This window comes from Adiantum capillus-veneris, chromosome 8, assembly GCF_014529385.1.
Source record: "Adiantum capillus-veneris isolate H3 chromosome 8, ASM1452938v2, whole genome shotgun sequence".
In the NCBI taxonomy this organism is placed as follows: domain Eukaryota; kingdom Viridiplantae; phylum Streptophyta; class Polypodiopsida; order Polypodiales; family Pteridaceae; genus Adiantum; species Adiantum capillus-veneris.
Window position 1 is genome coordinate 107,062,351 of NC_140938.1, and position 15,024 is coordinate 107,077,374.

Below are 15,024 nucleotides of genomic sequence, written 5' to 3' on the forward strand. Positions count from 1 at the left end.
CAAAAATGTAGGGGGACAAAGTAGTCTTACAGTTCTTAATGGCCTTTTACCTAGTGAGAAGGTGGGGGGAGGGGGGGGAGGTGGGCCATATGGAACCTCCAACTTCCCTCCTTTTTGATCCAGTTTTGAAAAAATCCCAAAATTTTGAATTTTTCCAAAATTTTCAAAACTCAAATATTACCTTCTTAAACCCCCCCTAAATCTATTTTATGGTCAAAAAAGCATTTTTTGACCCCAAAAAGTCAAAACGTGCACCCAAAAACTCTAAAATTCAAATTTTTAAAGAGACTTTTGAAACATCTTTTTTTGCTATCAAGAGCCCCCCCAAAAGTAGTCCTTAGAAAAAAAGTGATTTTCTCTCTCTGGAACCCCTTTTCCAACCCCTCTTTCGTTGCAACCATCACACTCACCCTCTACTCCAACACTCTCTCTCTATACCATCTCCATTGCTATAGCAAGGAAGCTCCTCTCTCCTCCCCTACCACCTTCCATTGCCACACCAAGCAAGGGTTAACCCCCTTCTCCTATCACTTTATCCCACCTACATTGTAGCAACAAGCAAGGTCCTGATCCTTCTCCTAATTTTCTTTGTTCAACCATGGCTAGCTCTACTTCACAAAGGCGGCCAAAGGATGAGGTCACAACACTTGCATGCCACAACACAAGAGGTATAGATGATGAGTGGGTGTCACAAGAGTTCACCAAAGGTGCTTGGGTATACATGCAACCATCTGCTATTGGCCCTCATCGTGTGCGGAATCGTGCAAACTTGGATCATCATTGGAAAGGAAAGCTCCTTGGCTTCAATAACCACAAAGACAAGGGGACCATAGCCATTGTGCAACATGTTTTCTCAATGTCAAGCATGCAATTGCAACAACCTCCTCGATAAAAAGACAATGAAGGATAAAAAAAAATACATGAAAATTAGTATAGTGTTTTACCTCCTTCTCCTTGTCATCCTCATCCCTGTTGCCCTTTCCATCCAAGTCAATGCTCCCTTGCATCGCACCTACTAGCTTTGGATCATCATATGGGGGGTTGCGTAGTGGCATAGGCATCCTAGCGGCCTCAACTTGGCTTGCGTGGCTTGGAATTCTTCCTCAGCCACGTGGAACTGCTCTGCTGCCAGGACCTCTGCACACACAACTGCAATAGTGTCAACAACAAAGTCTCCAAGTAGCAAGAGCTTGCTTTCAAGGGCATCTGGCGTATTTTCCAAGGGAATTTGGTGTTGTTGCATAGCACGCTCAAGCATTCATCCATGTGCAGACCAAATGCTTTCTCCAAATCATACATGAACACATACTCCTCCCCATCCAATACCACTGAGGAGAAGTGGCTTATTTCCACCTCTGGGATAGCCTCATCCGTCGATGGTAGTGGAACTATAGTGTCACTAAGGCCAGCCATGACGATGGATTTCTCTACCACCTCTTCAAGCCCCTTGGGTTACTCGAGCATAAGTGTCTGTCCTTCTGCTGCAAGTTTCATGGGGTCAACCACCTGCTCCTTGGTTTCCTTGATGAAGGACCCAACTTGAAGGTGTGGTAGGTGGAGCTCCTCCAAATCAGGTTCCTCGCTCACCAAGAAGATGAATGTTGCCAGCCGAGAAAGGTACTCCACCCCCAACTTGCACTTCTTGAGCGCTGACACCCCTGGGGCTTGCTCGTCCAAGAAATGGCCTGCGTCGGCGGCAATTTCTTGGAACCGTCGCAACCGCTTGGAGAGTGGGCGATCACCTTTGTGTATGTAGCCCAAAATATTGCAAGGCACCTAGATCCCGACATGTGGGGAGATATATATGGAATATTTTATGATGTGCTCCTCCATGAACGCAGAAATCTCGACAAATGCATCCATGTGAAGGGCACGTCAAGGTCACGGAAACAAGTAAAGAGGGTGTGGAGGTACAATTTTCCTTTGTTTTTGGTGTCCTCGAGGAAGAGGATGAAGTGTGACAAAGGGATGGATGTGGGTGCAAATGCAGAGGCTGTGGAGTTGTCCATGTCTAGCGTGGGGTGCAGATAGAGAGTGGAGGAGTTCAAGTGTTGCGAAAGTGAAAAGTGTGAATGAGTTATGCCATCCCCTTTTATAATGGTCCCTTTTTTAAAGACACTTTTTTCCACACAAAAAAAAGGCGCTTTCACCAAAAAATGATCTCTCGTCTCAATGTGAAAATTTATATTCAAATCATGTTGATTACATTGGGGATTGTTTTCAAAATTGCAAGATTTACAAAGCTATAAGAGTGATAGCATAGTTCCATCCATGCGCCAGTCCTCCTTGACCTTCAATTTGTCTTCCATTCTCTTCCCAATCTATGGACATTCATTACAATAAGCATCCAATGATCGACAAACTATGATGTATTGAAAATGTGGTGGAAGGATTCTCATCTTGTGACCTTGTAAACAAAATTGCGCTTGTTGAAGGGCCTCAAAACCCATAATAACCAAATGTTCTCGCACATTACTGAGAGTCCAATGCTTGTTCACTTGGACCACCTCCAAAGCATCGTTGGGCATCCTCACTGCAATGTCAAAGCTTGCAATAGCGCCGTATACACTCTATAATGGAGTCCAAACTCCAAGCTTGCACATCCAACAATCATAGTGGAATCGTAAGTACAAAGAGGTGAGGTATTTTAAATAGCGCATCCCAATACCTGAAGCTCCAACCTTACAATGGTACAGGTCTCCATTGTGCATGCCCTCCACAAAACTCCAGTCCTCTTCTAAAAGCCTTCCTAATTCCTCATATTGCACATCTTTACATACATGCATTGTGGTAGTCTCCACAAATCCAAACTCTTTAACAATGTGCACAAAACAATGAATAGGCAAACACCAACTCAAGCCCACAGACCTAGAAGCTTTAGAGTATTTCAAAGAGTTTTGGACATCTATTATCATCTTTTGCTTGAAAGATGCCACCGACCACAAATCTGGTTGTGGTCACTCCATAATTAATAAGGAAGTTACTTTGATGGGTTCAAGCGTTCTAAACTCTTGTGTAGAAGTAGGCACAATATAGGAGTGAGAATCGAAGAAAATCCTTCTTTGAACCAGTTTGATTGGGCAAAGATGTGCGAATATTGTTGCTCCAATATCTGCATGTATAGCATTGAATGTGCTGGAGAGACTATGTAGTGGCTGCTCCTCCACCAATGTGGATGGGAGTATGACTATAAATGCATGGAAAATCTTGGAGGTTGATGATTTTGCAGCAAGGATGGGTGGCAAGCGGTGGAAGGGCTTTGGACCTCAGTCTTCCCTTGCGCATTACCTAGGACAACTCCCCCTTGGCGATGTTGCCGTTGTCCATAATGAAGTTACTCCCCAAGGACATTTTATGAAGTGGTCGTTAAAAGATTTGGGCAAGGTTTTGTGTTTGTGCACCATTACTCAAACTGCACATCTTGTGTTCGTAGTGCGTAGATCCCTTGTATGCACAGCATTTGGCACTGGCTTCCATAATAAAGTGCTTGCCCAGATAGGGATACATGCTTCCATTGGCTCAATTGACCCAAAGGCCATAGCACAGTCCCTCTTGACTGTGGAGTTGCCTTACGCACAAGAGAGGCGCCAGTAAATGGTCAAGAAAATTATGAACTCCTCAGATGTATGATGTAAAATCAACTTTTTGGAAGTAATAAAAATATTTTGAATTGTCTCTCTATCTAGTACATTCTTCTACATATGATACGTCAATCTTGAAAATTGTTGTAATTGGTGATATTTTTCAATAAGCTGTGTCATTTTGGTTTGAAGTAACAACACAACGGAAGTTGGATGCATATGATTACTCCTTTCAACTTACCTTAGTTCTGGGGACAATATAAAACACATATGAGCAAAAAGGAGTGGTATCTCTACAATAATGCTGCAAAAACAATTTCTTTCACTTAATCTATATTTTTAAAGTATCCTGGGGGGCAGGCAAGCCTATAAAGTGCAAAAAAAAAGAGTGTCCACAAAGGCGCGCAAATGGCTCATCCATCATTTTTGGATGGTTGTCTTGAGCGCCCTTGTGACCACCCTTTTTTCGGCATATGGAACCTATGTTTGCACTCAAAGACACTCAGAATTTAAGTTTTCAAGCACACTATACCTCCTTCAGCTCTACCTAATAGTTCCCTGCACCAAAAGGCCCAATTAGATTGAACAGTTAAAAAATCTAGTTTAATGTTGCATAAACACATGGTTTCACTATATGTTAACTTTTTTGGTATCCTTTGGGGTAAACAAAGCTAGAAAATGCAAAAAAATTGGTGGTCACTAGGGCGTGCAGGTCAGCCATCCAAAACTGATGGATGGACCATTTGCACGCCCTTGTGGCCACCATGTATTTTGCACTTTCTAGGCTTGTTTACCCCATATGATACCCAAAAAGTTAATATTTGATATATATTTAACTCTTCATGTTTAGAAGCAATAAACTCAAAAGACATGGATAATAGACACAATAGACACGAAACTGTTAATCATTTTATCATTGCAAAGTCATCTATCTCATTACAAAGATAAGGATGTGCAATACAAAAAGAGGGGTAACTTGGGCTAATGCTCGAAGTCCCCTCGCAATCGACATGCAAGCTGCATATCTTTTGGCTGTATTGTCACTCGCTTTGCATGTATGCCGCATAGGTTGGTATCTTCCAACACCGGAATGATGTGGGACTCTGCAGCTTCTTGAATAGCCTCTAACACTATTGCTTGCATTCTATACTGATTTCCATAGCTTTGAAGCACCTCCTTCACTGTGCGATCAAAGGGGGCGTGTCAAATTAAAAGCTCTATAGTCTTCGGGTAGTGCCAAATTTTTGCAAATGCCGTTGCTATTTTTCGGCGCCGCTGAGGTTGTATTGAGGACACTTGCACATTTGCTGGCTGGCAGCGTTTAGGCTTCTTGAAAAACTTTGACTTGCACCTGTTTACATGCTTAGGGGTTGGATTTGCAGCCTCTTCTGATTCATCCTCTTCCCTTGGCTCCCGATCTTGTGTTGTGGGGAGAGCTCCTTGGCCTCGAGGTAGTGTCTTCCCCCCAACGGGCACCCGGTGTGTGCGCGGTATATTAGCTCGCTGCCATGGTGGCTTTGTCTCTAATTCAGTGTCTGTATGGACCACCGGAGTTTTGGATGGTCCTGCTTGTGATTTGTGGCATGACAACTCCTCCCTATTGGACTTTGGTGTTTGCTGGTCCTCTTCTTCTCTCCAACGTTGGGCGCGTTGCTTCATTCTTTGTCTAGGTGTTTGTTCTTGTGGACATAAAGATTCTTTAGCCCTCGATGACTCTTGTGACCTACTACCATGCCCACTGCTAGAAGAGTGCCTGAAACGGCTAGGTGTTCGTGGCCATTTTCTTGTGCCTTTAAGCCATGCCGGCTTCTCACATCCTTGGAGGGTGTTTTTGTTGGTAGGCGGTGCTCTTTTGTGGTTTGTTTGGTGCGCGCCATTTGTATGGTAAGAGGTCACCCGTGCTTAAGAAATGAGTGGTTTATGAGAGCATGCAATATTTATAAGGGTCTATTTTAAAACGGCCCTGTTCACACTAATTTTGAAAAAAAACTATTATTTTTTAAATGAACATGTCGTTAAGAGTTGGACCCTGCCTTCACGTGTAGTCACTCGTGCAGAATCCACTTTGACCCTTATCGCGCTCTGCATTGGCGCCATACAGCATGCTTGGAGGGGCCTTGTGACATTTGCCACTTGTTGCTATGCTCTTGACGACTCCATTTTGGCACTTCATAGCAATCTTGGTATTGTCGTGCATGCTCCATTGTGAGCTTACGAGCAAATGTTGTGCAAAAAAACTAGCTGAACATCTCATCCAAATAATTGGATTGCACCATTCCGCCACCATGTCGAGTATTTTTGAAGTACACTCCCTTGCTCGATAATGGGACTTCTCCATGCCTTGAGTGCTAAAAATGTCAAGGATCCATATTTGTGTATAAAAAATGCACCATGCACAAATAAGATATGTTGTTCACATGAGTAAACGATCCACATTATTTAAAGAAAACCATCCCTTGTAATAAGTTCACCACGTAACATGACTTATCATGTAATGTGTGATGTTATTTTCACCCAAAGAAAGGGTGAAGATCTTGGTAAAGTCCGCCAAGGCTTCTTGAAATGATTGGCGTTGTTGTCCTATTGTGATGTTAAGGCCCATAAGCTTGATCATTTTATCAAAATGTGCCCATACTTACTTGCACTTTTTTTCAAGCTCGCCATTTGTATCATTGTCAGTAGTAGCTTTGTATAACTCCTTCCAAAGCTTCCAAAGGTTACATGCCTGCTGGTTGGAGCTATTTTGAGCAGCATATTGACCTGGCTTTCCTTGGGGAAACTTTCTTCAAAAAGTGTTTGGTTTTTTGTCCACTCATTGACACTTGTTGATAAATTTCATGGGCCTCCCTTTGTGTTCTTTGCAGCAACGATAGATACATTTCCACTGTGACAGCCAAGGAATTCAAGAGTGCCTCCACTCTTTCGATTGCTTCCTAGGACTTTTCCAATGGTTTCATTGTGAAAGCATAGTCAATGTGGAGCTTCAATAGCCTATCAAAATACGCATGAATGCGTGTAATGTACAAAAATGTACATTCAATAGAGGAAATGGAAAGATTTGATTCCAAGTGTGGTCCTTTTGAGCACGGTTTGGGGCATTGAGCATGGGACATCTCAGAATAGACGCTTCCCATTCTCTACCTTCATCTCCGACATCGCGACAATCCAACCCTTGTTCTCCATGCCCTTGCCATGGAAGCATGGAACCGACCTTTGCAGTGCTCTTGTGGGATTTTTGTCCATTAGGTTTGTACCCTCGAGTGCAAAATTGACAAGGCATGAGAGAAGAAGCCCCTTGTTTGCAGCTAAGCAAACACTTATGGTCTTCAAGTATCCACCTAAGTGCCACTCCATATCATAGCTACCAAAACCCTCAACCTCCAGCTTCTCACCTGCAATTTGGGAGTGTATTACTTCTATGATCCATGGAGTTCTCTTAAAAATCCATGAAAGTACTCCATTGGTCTCTTTGGGCACCTCAATAACACCCAACCACCAAATGTCTTTCTCTGATTGCATGCTAAAAGACGGGGTGGGAGATGGCTCGAATGAATCCCTTCGCTTGGTTTGAAAAAGGTCCTCATTCATTAGAGTGACACTTAGCCTCTCTAACCTTCGACCTTTCAATATTTGACACTCATCGAGTTTCAACACAAAAGAGACCTTTGTGCCAAGCACTGCAAAATAAATAGTGTCAAGACATTATACTTCAAAGTCTATGATAAAAACACAAATCAAAAGCAAAAAGCGACCTTTGTGCCAAGCACTGCAAAATAAATAGTGCAAAGACCTTATACTTCAAACTCTATGATAAGAACACAACCAAAAGCAAAAAGTATAGTGTGTCACCTTCTTCAGGTAACTCGTAAAATCTAAGCATGGCTTGTTGAAGCCTTCTAAGGTCCACAAAAATATTGTTCCACATTGTGTAAGGGAAGCCCTTCTCCGAAGGTCTTATGGAGTGTTTCTTATCTTTTTCCCTTGCCTTTGTTGTGCACGAAGCATAAAGGGAAGTTGGCATTGTGTCCTCAATGTGTACATATGTCCTAATGTGGGAGAACATATCTTCGTTTGTGGCCTTCTTTGAGGGGTTGACCTTGTGTGGAACGGAAAATAGGTTTTCCATAATGCCATGCTCTTTGAGGGCATCCTTTAGGAGTTGGAAAATAGCCTGATAGGCTTTGGTGCTGATTCCAGTCTCATCACAAGCTTGTTGCACATCATCATCACTAACCACATTTCTCAGTTTACACATAAGGTCCTTGGTGACTGCATCCTTAATGTGCTTACCTCCAGGTGATTGTAAGATAGAAATCACATCTTGGGTATTGAAACAACTAGTGAGAAGGTTGACTCGATCATCTTGGCTTGTTCCAACGCATGCCTCCTGGATGAAGTTTCTAGCAACCAATAAAAATAAATGTTAAAAAATAGTGTGAAGTAAGAATGCATCATGCAAGTAAAGACCAAATCACCTTGTGGCTATTACTCTTCCTTTGCCTGCTCCACCCGAATGTGCAAGAGTTTCAATGGATGAATATGTGTGTTTGCATTCCCTTGCACCAAAGAAGGGGTGTTTCTTTCAAGTATATGATGGTGTTGGCAAGCTTCTTAATGTGGGAATCCTTTTCCTGCATTTGTTGTTGAAGAGTTTCAACCATCCTCTCCAAAGAGGCAATACTCTCTTGTAATGCCGCCGTCTTAAGGTGAAGAGCTTGACATTCGTGCATCCACATATGTAAAGAAGCACCTGCACCCATACACAACCGCTTGCAATAGCCTAACAAGCTTGCTTCTCCCCTCCCAAGATATTGAAGAAATGTCAAAAAGGCTATCAAAGGATGGATGGAAGTGACTTATAGGATCGTAAAGGTACAAATGGCCATCCACCCAAATGTCAACATTCGTCTCACCAACGGTGCGACGTTGTTGTGATGTTGATAACCTTTGATCACCCTCACATGCGGCCTTCGGTGCAAACGTCGTGGGTAAGCGAATATGTATGCTTTTGGTGTGCGGAGTACTGGTGGTGGAAGCAAACAATTTGTGATGTCCGTGAGCACCATGGCAACTGTTGTGTGAGGAAGCAAAGGATGAAAAGATAGAGGGAGACGAGGAGGGAGAGTGAGGAAGATGGGAGGAGAGAAGGGGGCAGGGGGGGAGGGAGAGATTGGGGAGGAGGAGGAAGGTAGGGGCAGGGAGGGAGAGGAGAGGGAGAGAGGAGGGAGGAGGAGGAGAGAACAAAGCGTTTTTTACTTTTCGGGGAAAAAGTTTTTTGAAAAGATGGACTTTTTAGGCTTGTGGGTAAAAAAAAAAGGTCAAAAAATGATTTTTGGATATGTATATATGTTGGGAAGGATTTTAAAGTAAAACATATGTAAAAATGAGTTTTTTTTTTAAAAGTCAAATTTTGAAAAGTGTTGGTGGTTCTACATACACACAAAAAATTGGGTGAGTTGCTTTTGTGCTTAGAAAAATATTTATTCACACAATCTCTACTAACAAAACCCATTCTCAAAAGAGGTTTCCCCAAAGGAAGCAATAATATGAGTTGCCTTCAAAATAGAGCCAACAAAACCAGAGCCAATAGCCTCATACAGAGAACCGAGAATGAGACCCCCTTTTAAGACAACAACATTATGGATCTCCAAGGTTAAGTTTATCCTTTCTTCCCTAGTTTTAAGGAAGCAGATGCTCCTAATAGGACAACATAAACATTTTGATATAGAGCCCCAAGCTCAAAACCACAAAACAACAACACTATTTGATTCCATGATAAGAACAGGGTAAAGTAGCATTTTTTCCAAGAAGTATTCATGCACCTGAGATGGAGACACTCCTTCAACCTTCTTCATATTGAACTTTGGCATGGCAATATTACAACCAACAATAACAAGAGAAAAAAAACGTAGAATCCATCTAATAGGACTAAGTCAGCACCACCAAGAGAAATGGGCTCACCTCTTATAGTAGTTTGATGATGAGTCATAGGTCACCTTTAAATCTATAGATCAAGCATGAAGAGGTGGCCTAAAAGCCATGCTCCTGACAGTGAGAGTGAGTTTGAATGATGTAAGAAGAAGCCACTCAAAAGCCTTGTTTTGCGTTTAGACCATGTCCTAGTTACCATCAAAGTTTTCGTTCTTGTCTGGGCAATGGTCTCCTCTATCCCAAAGTGTTGCACCCAATGCGTTTTTCCTTCTATCCCAAAGTATTGCACCCAATCAGGTAAGACTTGTTGTATCATGGCAAGTGCTTTCTTGGTCTCCGAGTTTTCCCACTTGGAGCTAAGGTCCTATTGCCTTAGTTAGGCTAAACCAGAATGAAATCTACTAACATAATCTGACGGAAGAGGGAGCACTTTACACGTGTCGCAATCTGCGACCTGAAGGCTAAAGTCCAAAACAAAAACAAGCTCCTTTACACGCGATAAAGAGGGAGAGAGAGGCTGAGCGACCGACCGTACTAGTTCATAAGGCAATAAGAGAATAAAGGTGTAATACAATCTTTTTTGCTAAGAGTTGAGTTGAGTGAAAAGGAGAGGGTGGGGGAGGGGGGACAAAAATGTGAATGGATGAGAATAAGGAATGCAGAAAATGGGAGCAGCGTTGAAAAATGAAGGCACGAGCAGGCCATACAATTTCCAGGAACTTGGATGCCAAAGACTCCCCCGTAGTCCCCCATTAGTAAAAATGTCGTAGCTCTCTTTGCATTTTGCTAAGCCAAGAAGGAAGCGTCCAGGAAGGCTCCCCAGGAGGGAGGGGGGGGGGGGGGGGAGAGAGTGAGTGTGTGTGTGTGTGTGTGAGAGAGAGAGAGAGAGAGAGAGAGAGAGAGAAAAGGCCATTTGGGCCCGCGCAACACTCGTGTTTGAGCGCGTGTAAGGGAGAGGGGGCGTGTTGAGTCAGTACATAGAGAGATGCGCCTTAGCGCGGCCTCGCAGAAGAGACAGAGAGAGAGAGAGAGAGGCGCAGGAGAGAGACGGTTGTCTGTTTGTGTGTTGCCCTTGTTGTGACGTACTCCTTTTCCATCCCTTTGAAAATTTGGGTTGAAAGCCTGCTTCCCCGCAAATGAAGAGAAACCAGCGCGAGGCTTCTCTCTCTCTCTTTAGGTATAACAAGAGACGCTGCCACAAAATCGCCCGCCATCACCGTGCCCCCCGACTCCCAACTATCTAACCTCGGACAGCCCCCCCCCCCCCCCCCCCCCAAAACCCACAAAAAAAGCGCGCGCGCGCGCACAGAGATACACACACAGACACAAGTTCTCTCACTCTTCACTCTCTCAAACACGGCTGCACGCACAAGCGCATGCAATTGATCATCCACACCTGCACGACAGACAGACACACACAAAACACTAGTGCACACAATCGCCGCTCGAACTTGTGCGCACACGCACATTCTTAAGCATGCAGGCATGGCAAGAGCTAGCTAATGTTGCCCCATTGCCTGAATCCTTCCATGACACCCCTTCCCCTCTTGCCCACATCGACGATTCTTACTTCACTCTCTCCCAAATCAGCGATCCCTACTTCAGCGCAGATGAGCTTTTGGAGGAAAGCCTCGAGGAAATGCTTTCTGCATCCATCCAAGTTAACATGTGCACCGACGATTACTGGCAGGGTCAGTGTTCAGATCAATGCATGCGAATTTCAAACAGGGATGACGTCGATGCAAACATGGATTGCCAGCTTCATCTGATTGAAAGCATTTTCCAACAAAACATGGAGTCTCATACCAATGCGACGTCCTCTGCCCGCGGATCAAATATGCAACCATCTCCATTGGGTGACATCTCTGCTAATGGCTTGCAAGCTGGGGGCACTACATCCTTCACTCATCCTTCGCCGGTATTCTCTGATGCTTCATCACTTCCACCATGGATGCACAATCAGTCATTTGAGCATCCTGCTACCGATGCGTACATGGAGGGAGAATCGATCCCTGAGATGCTCAAGGGATTGTTATCTCCAATACCCACATATGTGAATGAGTATACAACAATTTCTGCCAGCGACGCAGAGCCATTCAATGAATTGCTTTCTCAAATACCCGTGAATTGGAACGATAATAGAACTTCTAGTAGTGAAACAGAGGATACAGAAACTTCTAGTGACAACTTCTTCCGTGGCGATGCGTCATCCTTTGCTCCTATGGTACCGCCCCCTTCTTATCAGCTAAATGTACCTGCGGCAAGAGGAGGGGGGCAATCTCTGCTTAATATGGGGCAAGAAGCCTCTGTACTTCAGCAACATCTTGAAGCATTGAACCACCAACAAGCGACACAGTAGGAAATTTCCCTTGCTTGACTGAGTTACATGTATGCTTTTGCCTTTGCATCAACATGTATGTATGAATTGTGTTCTCGCGAAACTGAGATTTTTGAATTAACGATGCAGGGGGGTGCAAGGAAGTGAGGATTATGTGAGCTTCCTTGTAGAGAATGGCACACCCACCATTGATGACGGCTATGTGTGGCGCAAGTATGGGCAAAAGAACATTAAGGACAAGATGTATCCCAGGTAGATTGATAAGCCTTCACGGCCATGGCTAAGTTTTTGTGCATGCTGAGAGTCTACATGTGGGTCGTATGTGTGTGTCAACAGTAAGTTCCCTCATTAATCTTGTGAAACTATTGTGGCGGCTCCAAATTATTTGCATGATTTGTGGATGCACTAGAATACATTACAAGCCATGAACTTTTTAATGTCTGCTAAAGTACTGCTGATTGATGTGCAGGGCATATTTCAGGTGCGCCCAGCCTGATTGCCCCATTAAGAAGCAGATAGAGAGCTCCACTGATGTCCAAGGCTCTGTTTTGATCACCTACTATGGCAGGCACCACCACCCCAGATGAAAAATGTTCGTCAAAGGAAGAAGCAAGCACTCACTCCATGGACATTCAAGGCTCTGTTTTTATCATTTGCATTGGCAGGCACAACCATCACATCACATATGGTAAACGACTGACAAAGGACAAAACAAAAGTATTAGTTCATCAATTCTTTATTCTTTGTAGATAGCGCAAGCATTAGCGAGTTACAAAAGCACCACTTTGTCCCCGTTTCTCCCGCGGATAGGTGTTAGGGAGTGAGGGCCGTTTTGTGGCTGTGCCGCATTTGTCCTCAGATGGTGAATTCAGTAGGGAACCTCAAATATCAAGAAAATGTACAAATGGCACTGACAGAGAGCCTTTTAGATCAATGAGAAACAGGACAAACCCCTGAGTCAATGTATAGGGGATTCTCCAAACCCCTCGGTCTATCAGAGCTTGTTTCACAGAGCAATCGCCTGTGCATCATAGAGTGCTTTTTACCTAGAATTTCAAATTATTCCCCTGCTCATATGTACATATAGTGCAAGTGCTTCAACCCTTCAAGGTCCATGGCATCATGTACATACAAAAAAACTCACAACTACTTGTTGTGACGACTTCAAATTGACAGCAAATTCTTTCAATGGCTCGACTTTGCACAACGAGAGAGAGAGAGAGCCGTTCATGTCCTTGAAGTGTTACCGCATCTGCTGATTGAAATATTGAGTCTTCTGGTTCCTCTTTAATTCATAAGATTTATGCAGTATGAGAGTGGAAGCACGTGTGCGTCATACATGGCAGTTGAAGGTAGAAACGAAAACAGCGGTTGACTACACAACACCATCTTATAAGGATTAGCATGTTAAACCACCCATAGACTCCACCTCCTTTCCGCAAAGCACCTGAGCTGAGATCCTGGTGTGAAAAAAAAAGAGCTATGGCAATCCTTGCATCTGTCCTTCACAAAACAGAGCCCCATACAAGAAGCTGTATATATAGCATGCATAAATGAAATGTGCTTGCCTGCTTCCTGCATGAACATGCATCCTATCATGGTAGAGAGACCTCCACATTGCCTGCATGAAATGGACTCTCTGCAGACAGAAAAGGTTGCTATCCGTGGAAAAGGCTGGAATGCCTGCACCGCTCTTCCTCTTCCCAGTCTAGTCTGCTTCTGTGCAAAAGAAACCCACACAGAGGAGCTCACTAGAGTGGCAGATCTGCATCTTGGCCCTTCGATAAAAACAGAGCTCTCCCAAACCGCGGTCCGCCACAAGGGCAACATAAGCCACAAGCATCCAGATCGTACATGGTGGGGCACCAATGGGCGGGTCTTGCTTGCTCTTACCATGACGCACATGTTATTCATAAGGTGTAAAAAAATAAGTTGCTTGCTCTTACCATGACGCTCATGTATAAAAAAATAAGTATGTTGTGTTTGTAGAATCTTAATTAGTTGTTTTTATACCCCTCTCTCTCTCTCTGTCTCTCTCTTTCTTTCTCTAAATTCTTTAAAGAAGACACACTCGAAGAAGCCATCACCAAGCTCAATGATATCTTCCAACCAATCCACATCAAACCCGATTCCATCTCTTGGATCAACGATACGAACAAGGCAGTTCCACCCCAACAATGTATCCTTACATTCAAGGACAAAAAAGCACGAATGAAACTATTGCAATAATTTTGTCTCCTCGGGGGAAGAACGCTTTAGATGAGGAACTGACTCCACATCAACGCAAGTTTAAAGCTAACGAGCTCAAAAAGATGTACGAAGCTCGTAAACAAGGTAAATGGACTGTCTATCGAGGCGATAAAGCCATCATCCAGGAGTTTCGAACCCCTAAATTGGCATCTCTGTCTCGTGAACCTTCTTAGGATCTTCTATTTTTCTTTTGTCTCCTTTCCCCTTCCAATGGACTCTCGATCCCTAATTGATGTGTATCTCTTTGAAAACCCCGTTGTAACGATCTCTTTTTGGTCTCACCGGTCATATGTAAGACCGCAGGGTAGACCGACATGTGAATAACCTCCCAACCATCCTATATATAAGTCCTTGGCCCTCTTCTATACATAGACCCCTTTACTACATGTGTGTCCGGCACGTTGTTAGGGCCATGCCCGCCTAATCTTACTCTTGGCATGACATTACTCTCCCCTTGGAGAAGTGTTTTCGTCTTCGAAAACAAAAGTAGTGGTATCTTCATAAAAACACTAATGTTTTCCACCATGGCATCCCTCATGGATCCAATGGTTCGTTGGATTGGAACCCGGTTTAGTGGGAGGTTCAATGAAATCAAGAATAACATCTTGATTTTTCCACATTGTTGTCCCTGTGCAATCGTTTTGATTAACCGACCCATAACCAACATAGCGTGGAACTCCATTTAGAACTCACTTGAGTATGCTAAACGAGTTATCACAACCAAAAGGTGTCTAAATGCATACCTAGGTTTCAAACTTTCTGAACGTACTGGATGTGCAATAAGACCTCTGCTCAACTTTCCATGAAAGTATCATGCTGATATACTTATCAACACCAACCAAGTCGTTGACTTGCTGTTGTTTCTTGTCAGTAACCAACCTCATCCAAATTGATGATCAAGGTTGATAACCTGAGAATAATAGG

At 43.6% G+C, this 15,024-nt stretch overlaps 1 protein-coding gene, 1 long non-coding RNA gene and 1 pseudogene across 2 annotated transcripts; 1 reads left to right on the forward strand and 2 right to left on the reverse strand.

Moving 5' to 3' along the window:
• Positions 1-2,243: 2,243 nt before the first annotated feature.
• On the reverse strand, positions 2,244-9,451 carry LOC147452717 (uncharacterized; annotated as a pseudogene).
• Positions 9,452-10,438: 987 nt separating this feature from the next.
• Positions 10,439-13,039, forward strand: LOC147452718 (uncharacterized). The gene is made up of 3 exons (XM_086518320.1): positions 10,439-11,867; positions 11,980-12,102; positions 12,320-13,039. The coding sequence occupies exons 1-3, from the start codon at positions 10,990-10,992 to the stop codon at positions 12,435-12,437; spliced, it is 1,119 nt and encodes a 372-aa protein (XP_086374446.1). The 5' UTR covers positions 10,439-10,989; the 3' UTR covers positions 12,438-13,039.
• LOC147452719 (uncharacterized) lies at positions 12,560-14,445 on the reverse strand. The gene is made up of 2 exons (XR_015188920.1): positions 13,419-14,445; positions 12,560-13,310 (listed from the first exon to the last, which is right to left on the reverse strand). It is a non-coding gene; the product is annotated as an uncharacterized LOC147452719 (long non-coding RNA).
• Positions 14,446-15,024: the final 579 nt, after the last annotated feature.

What these genes read in the sequence shown, in the direction of transcription:
- LOC147452718 (XM_086518320.1), top strand. Translation starts at nt 10,990, where the DNA reads ATGCAGGCATGGCAAGAGCTAGCTAATGTTGCCCCATTGCCTGAATCC. An exon ending in AACCACCAACAAGCGACACA is followed by an intron (nt 11,868 to 11,979) that starts GTAGGAAATTTC and finishes TTAACGATGCAG; the next exon opens with GGGGGTGCAAGGAAGTGAGG. An exon ending in AAGGACAAGATGTATCCCAG is followed by an intron (nt 12,103 to 12,319) that starts GTAGATTGATAA and finishes ATTGATGTGCAG; the next exon opens with GGCATATTTCAGGTGCGCCC.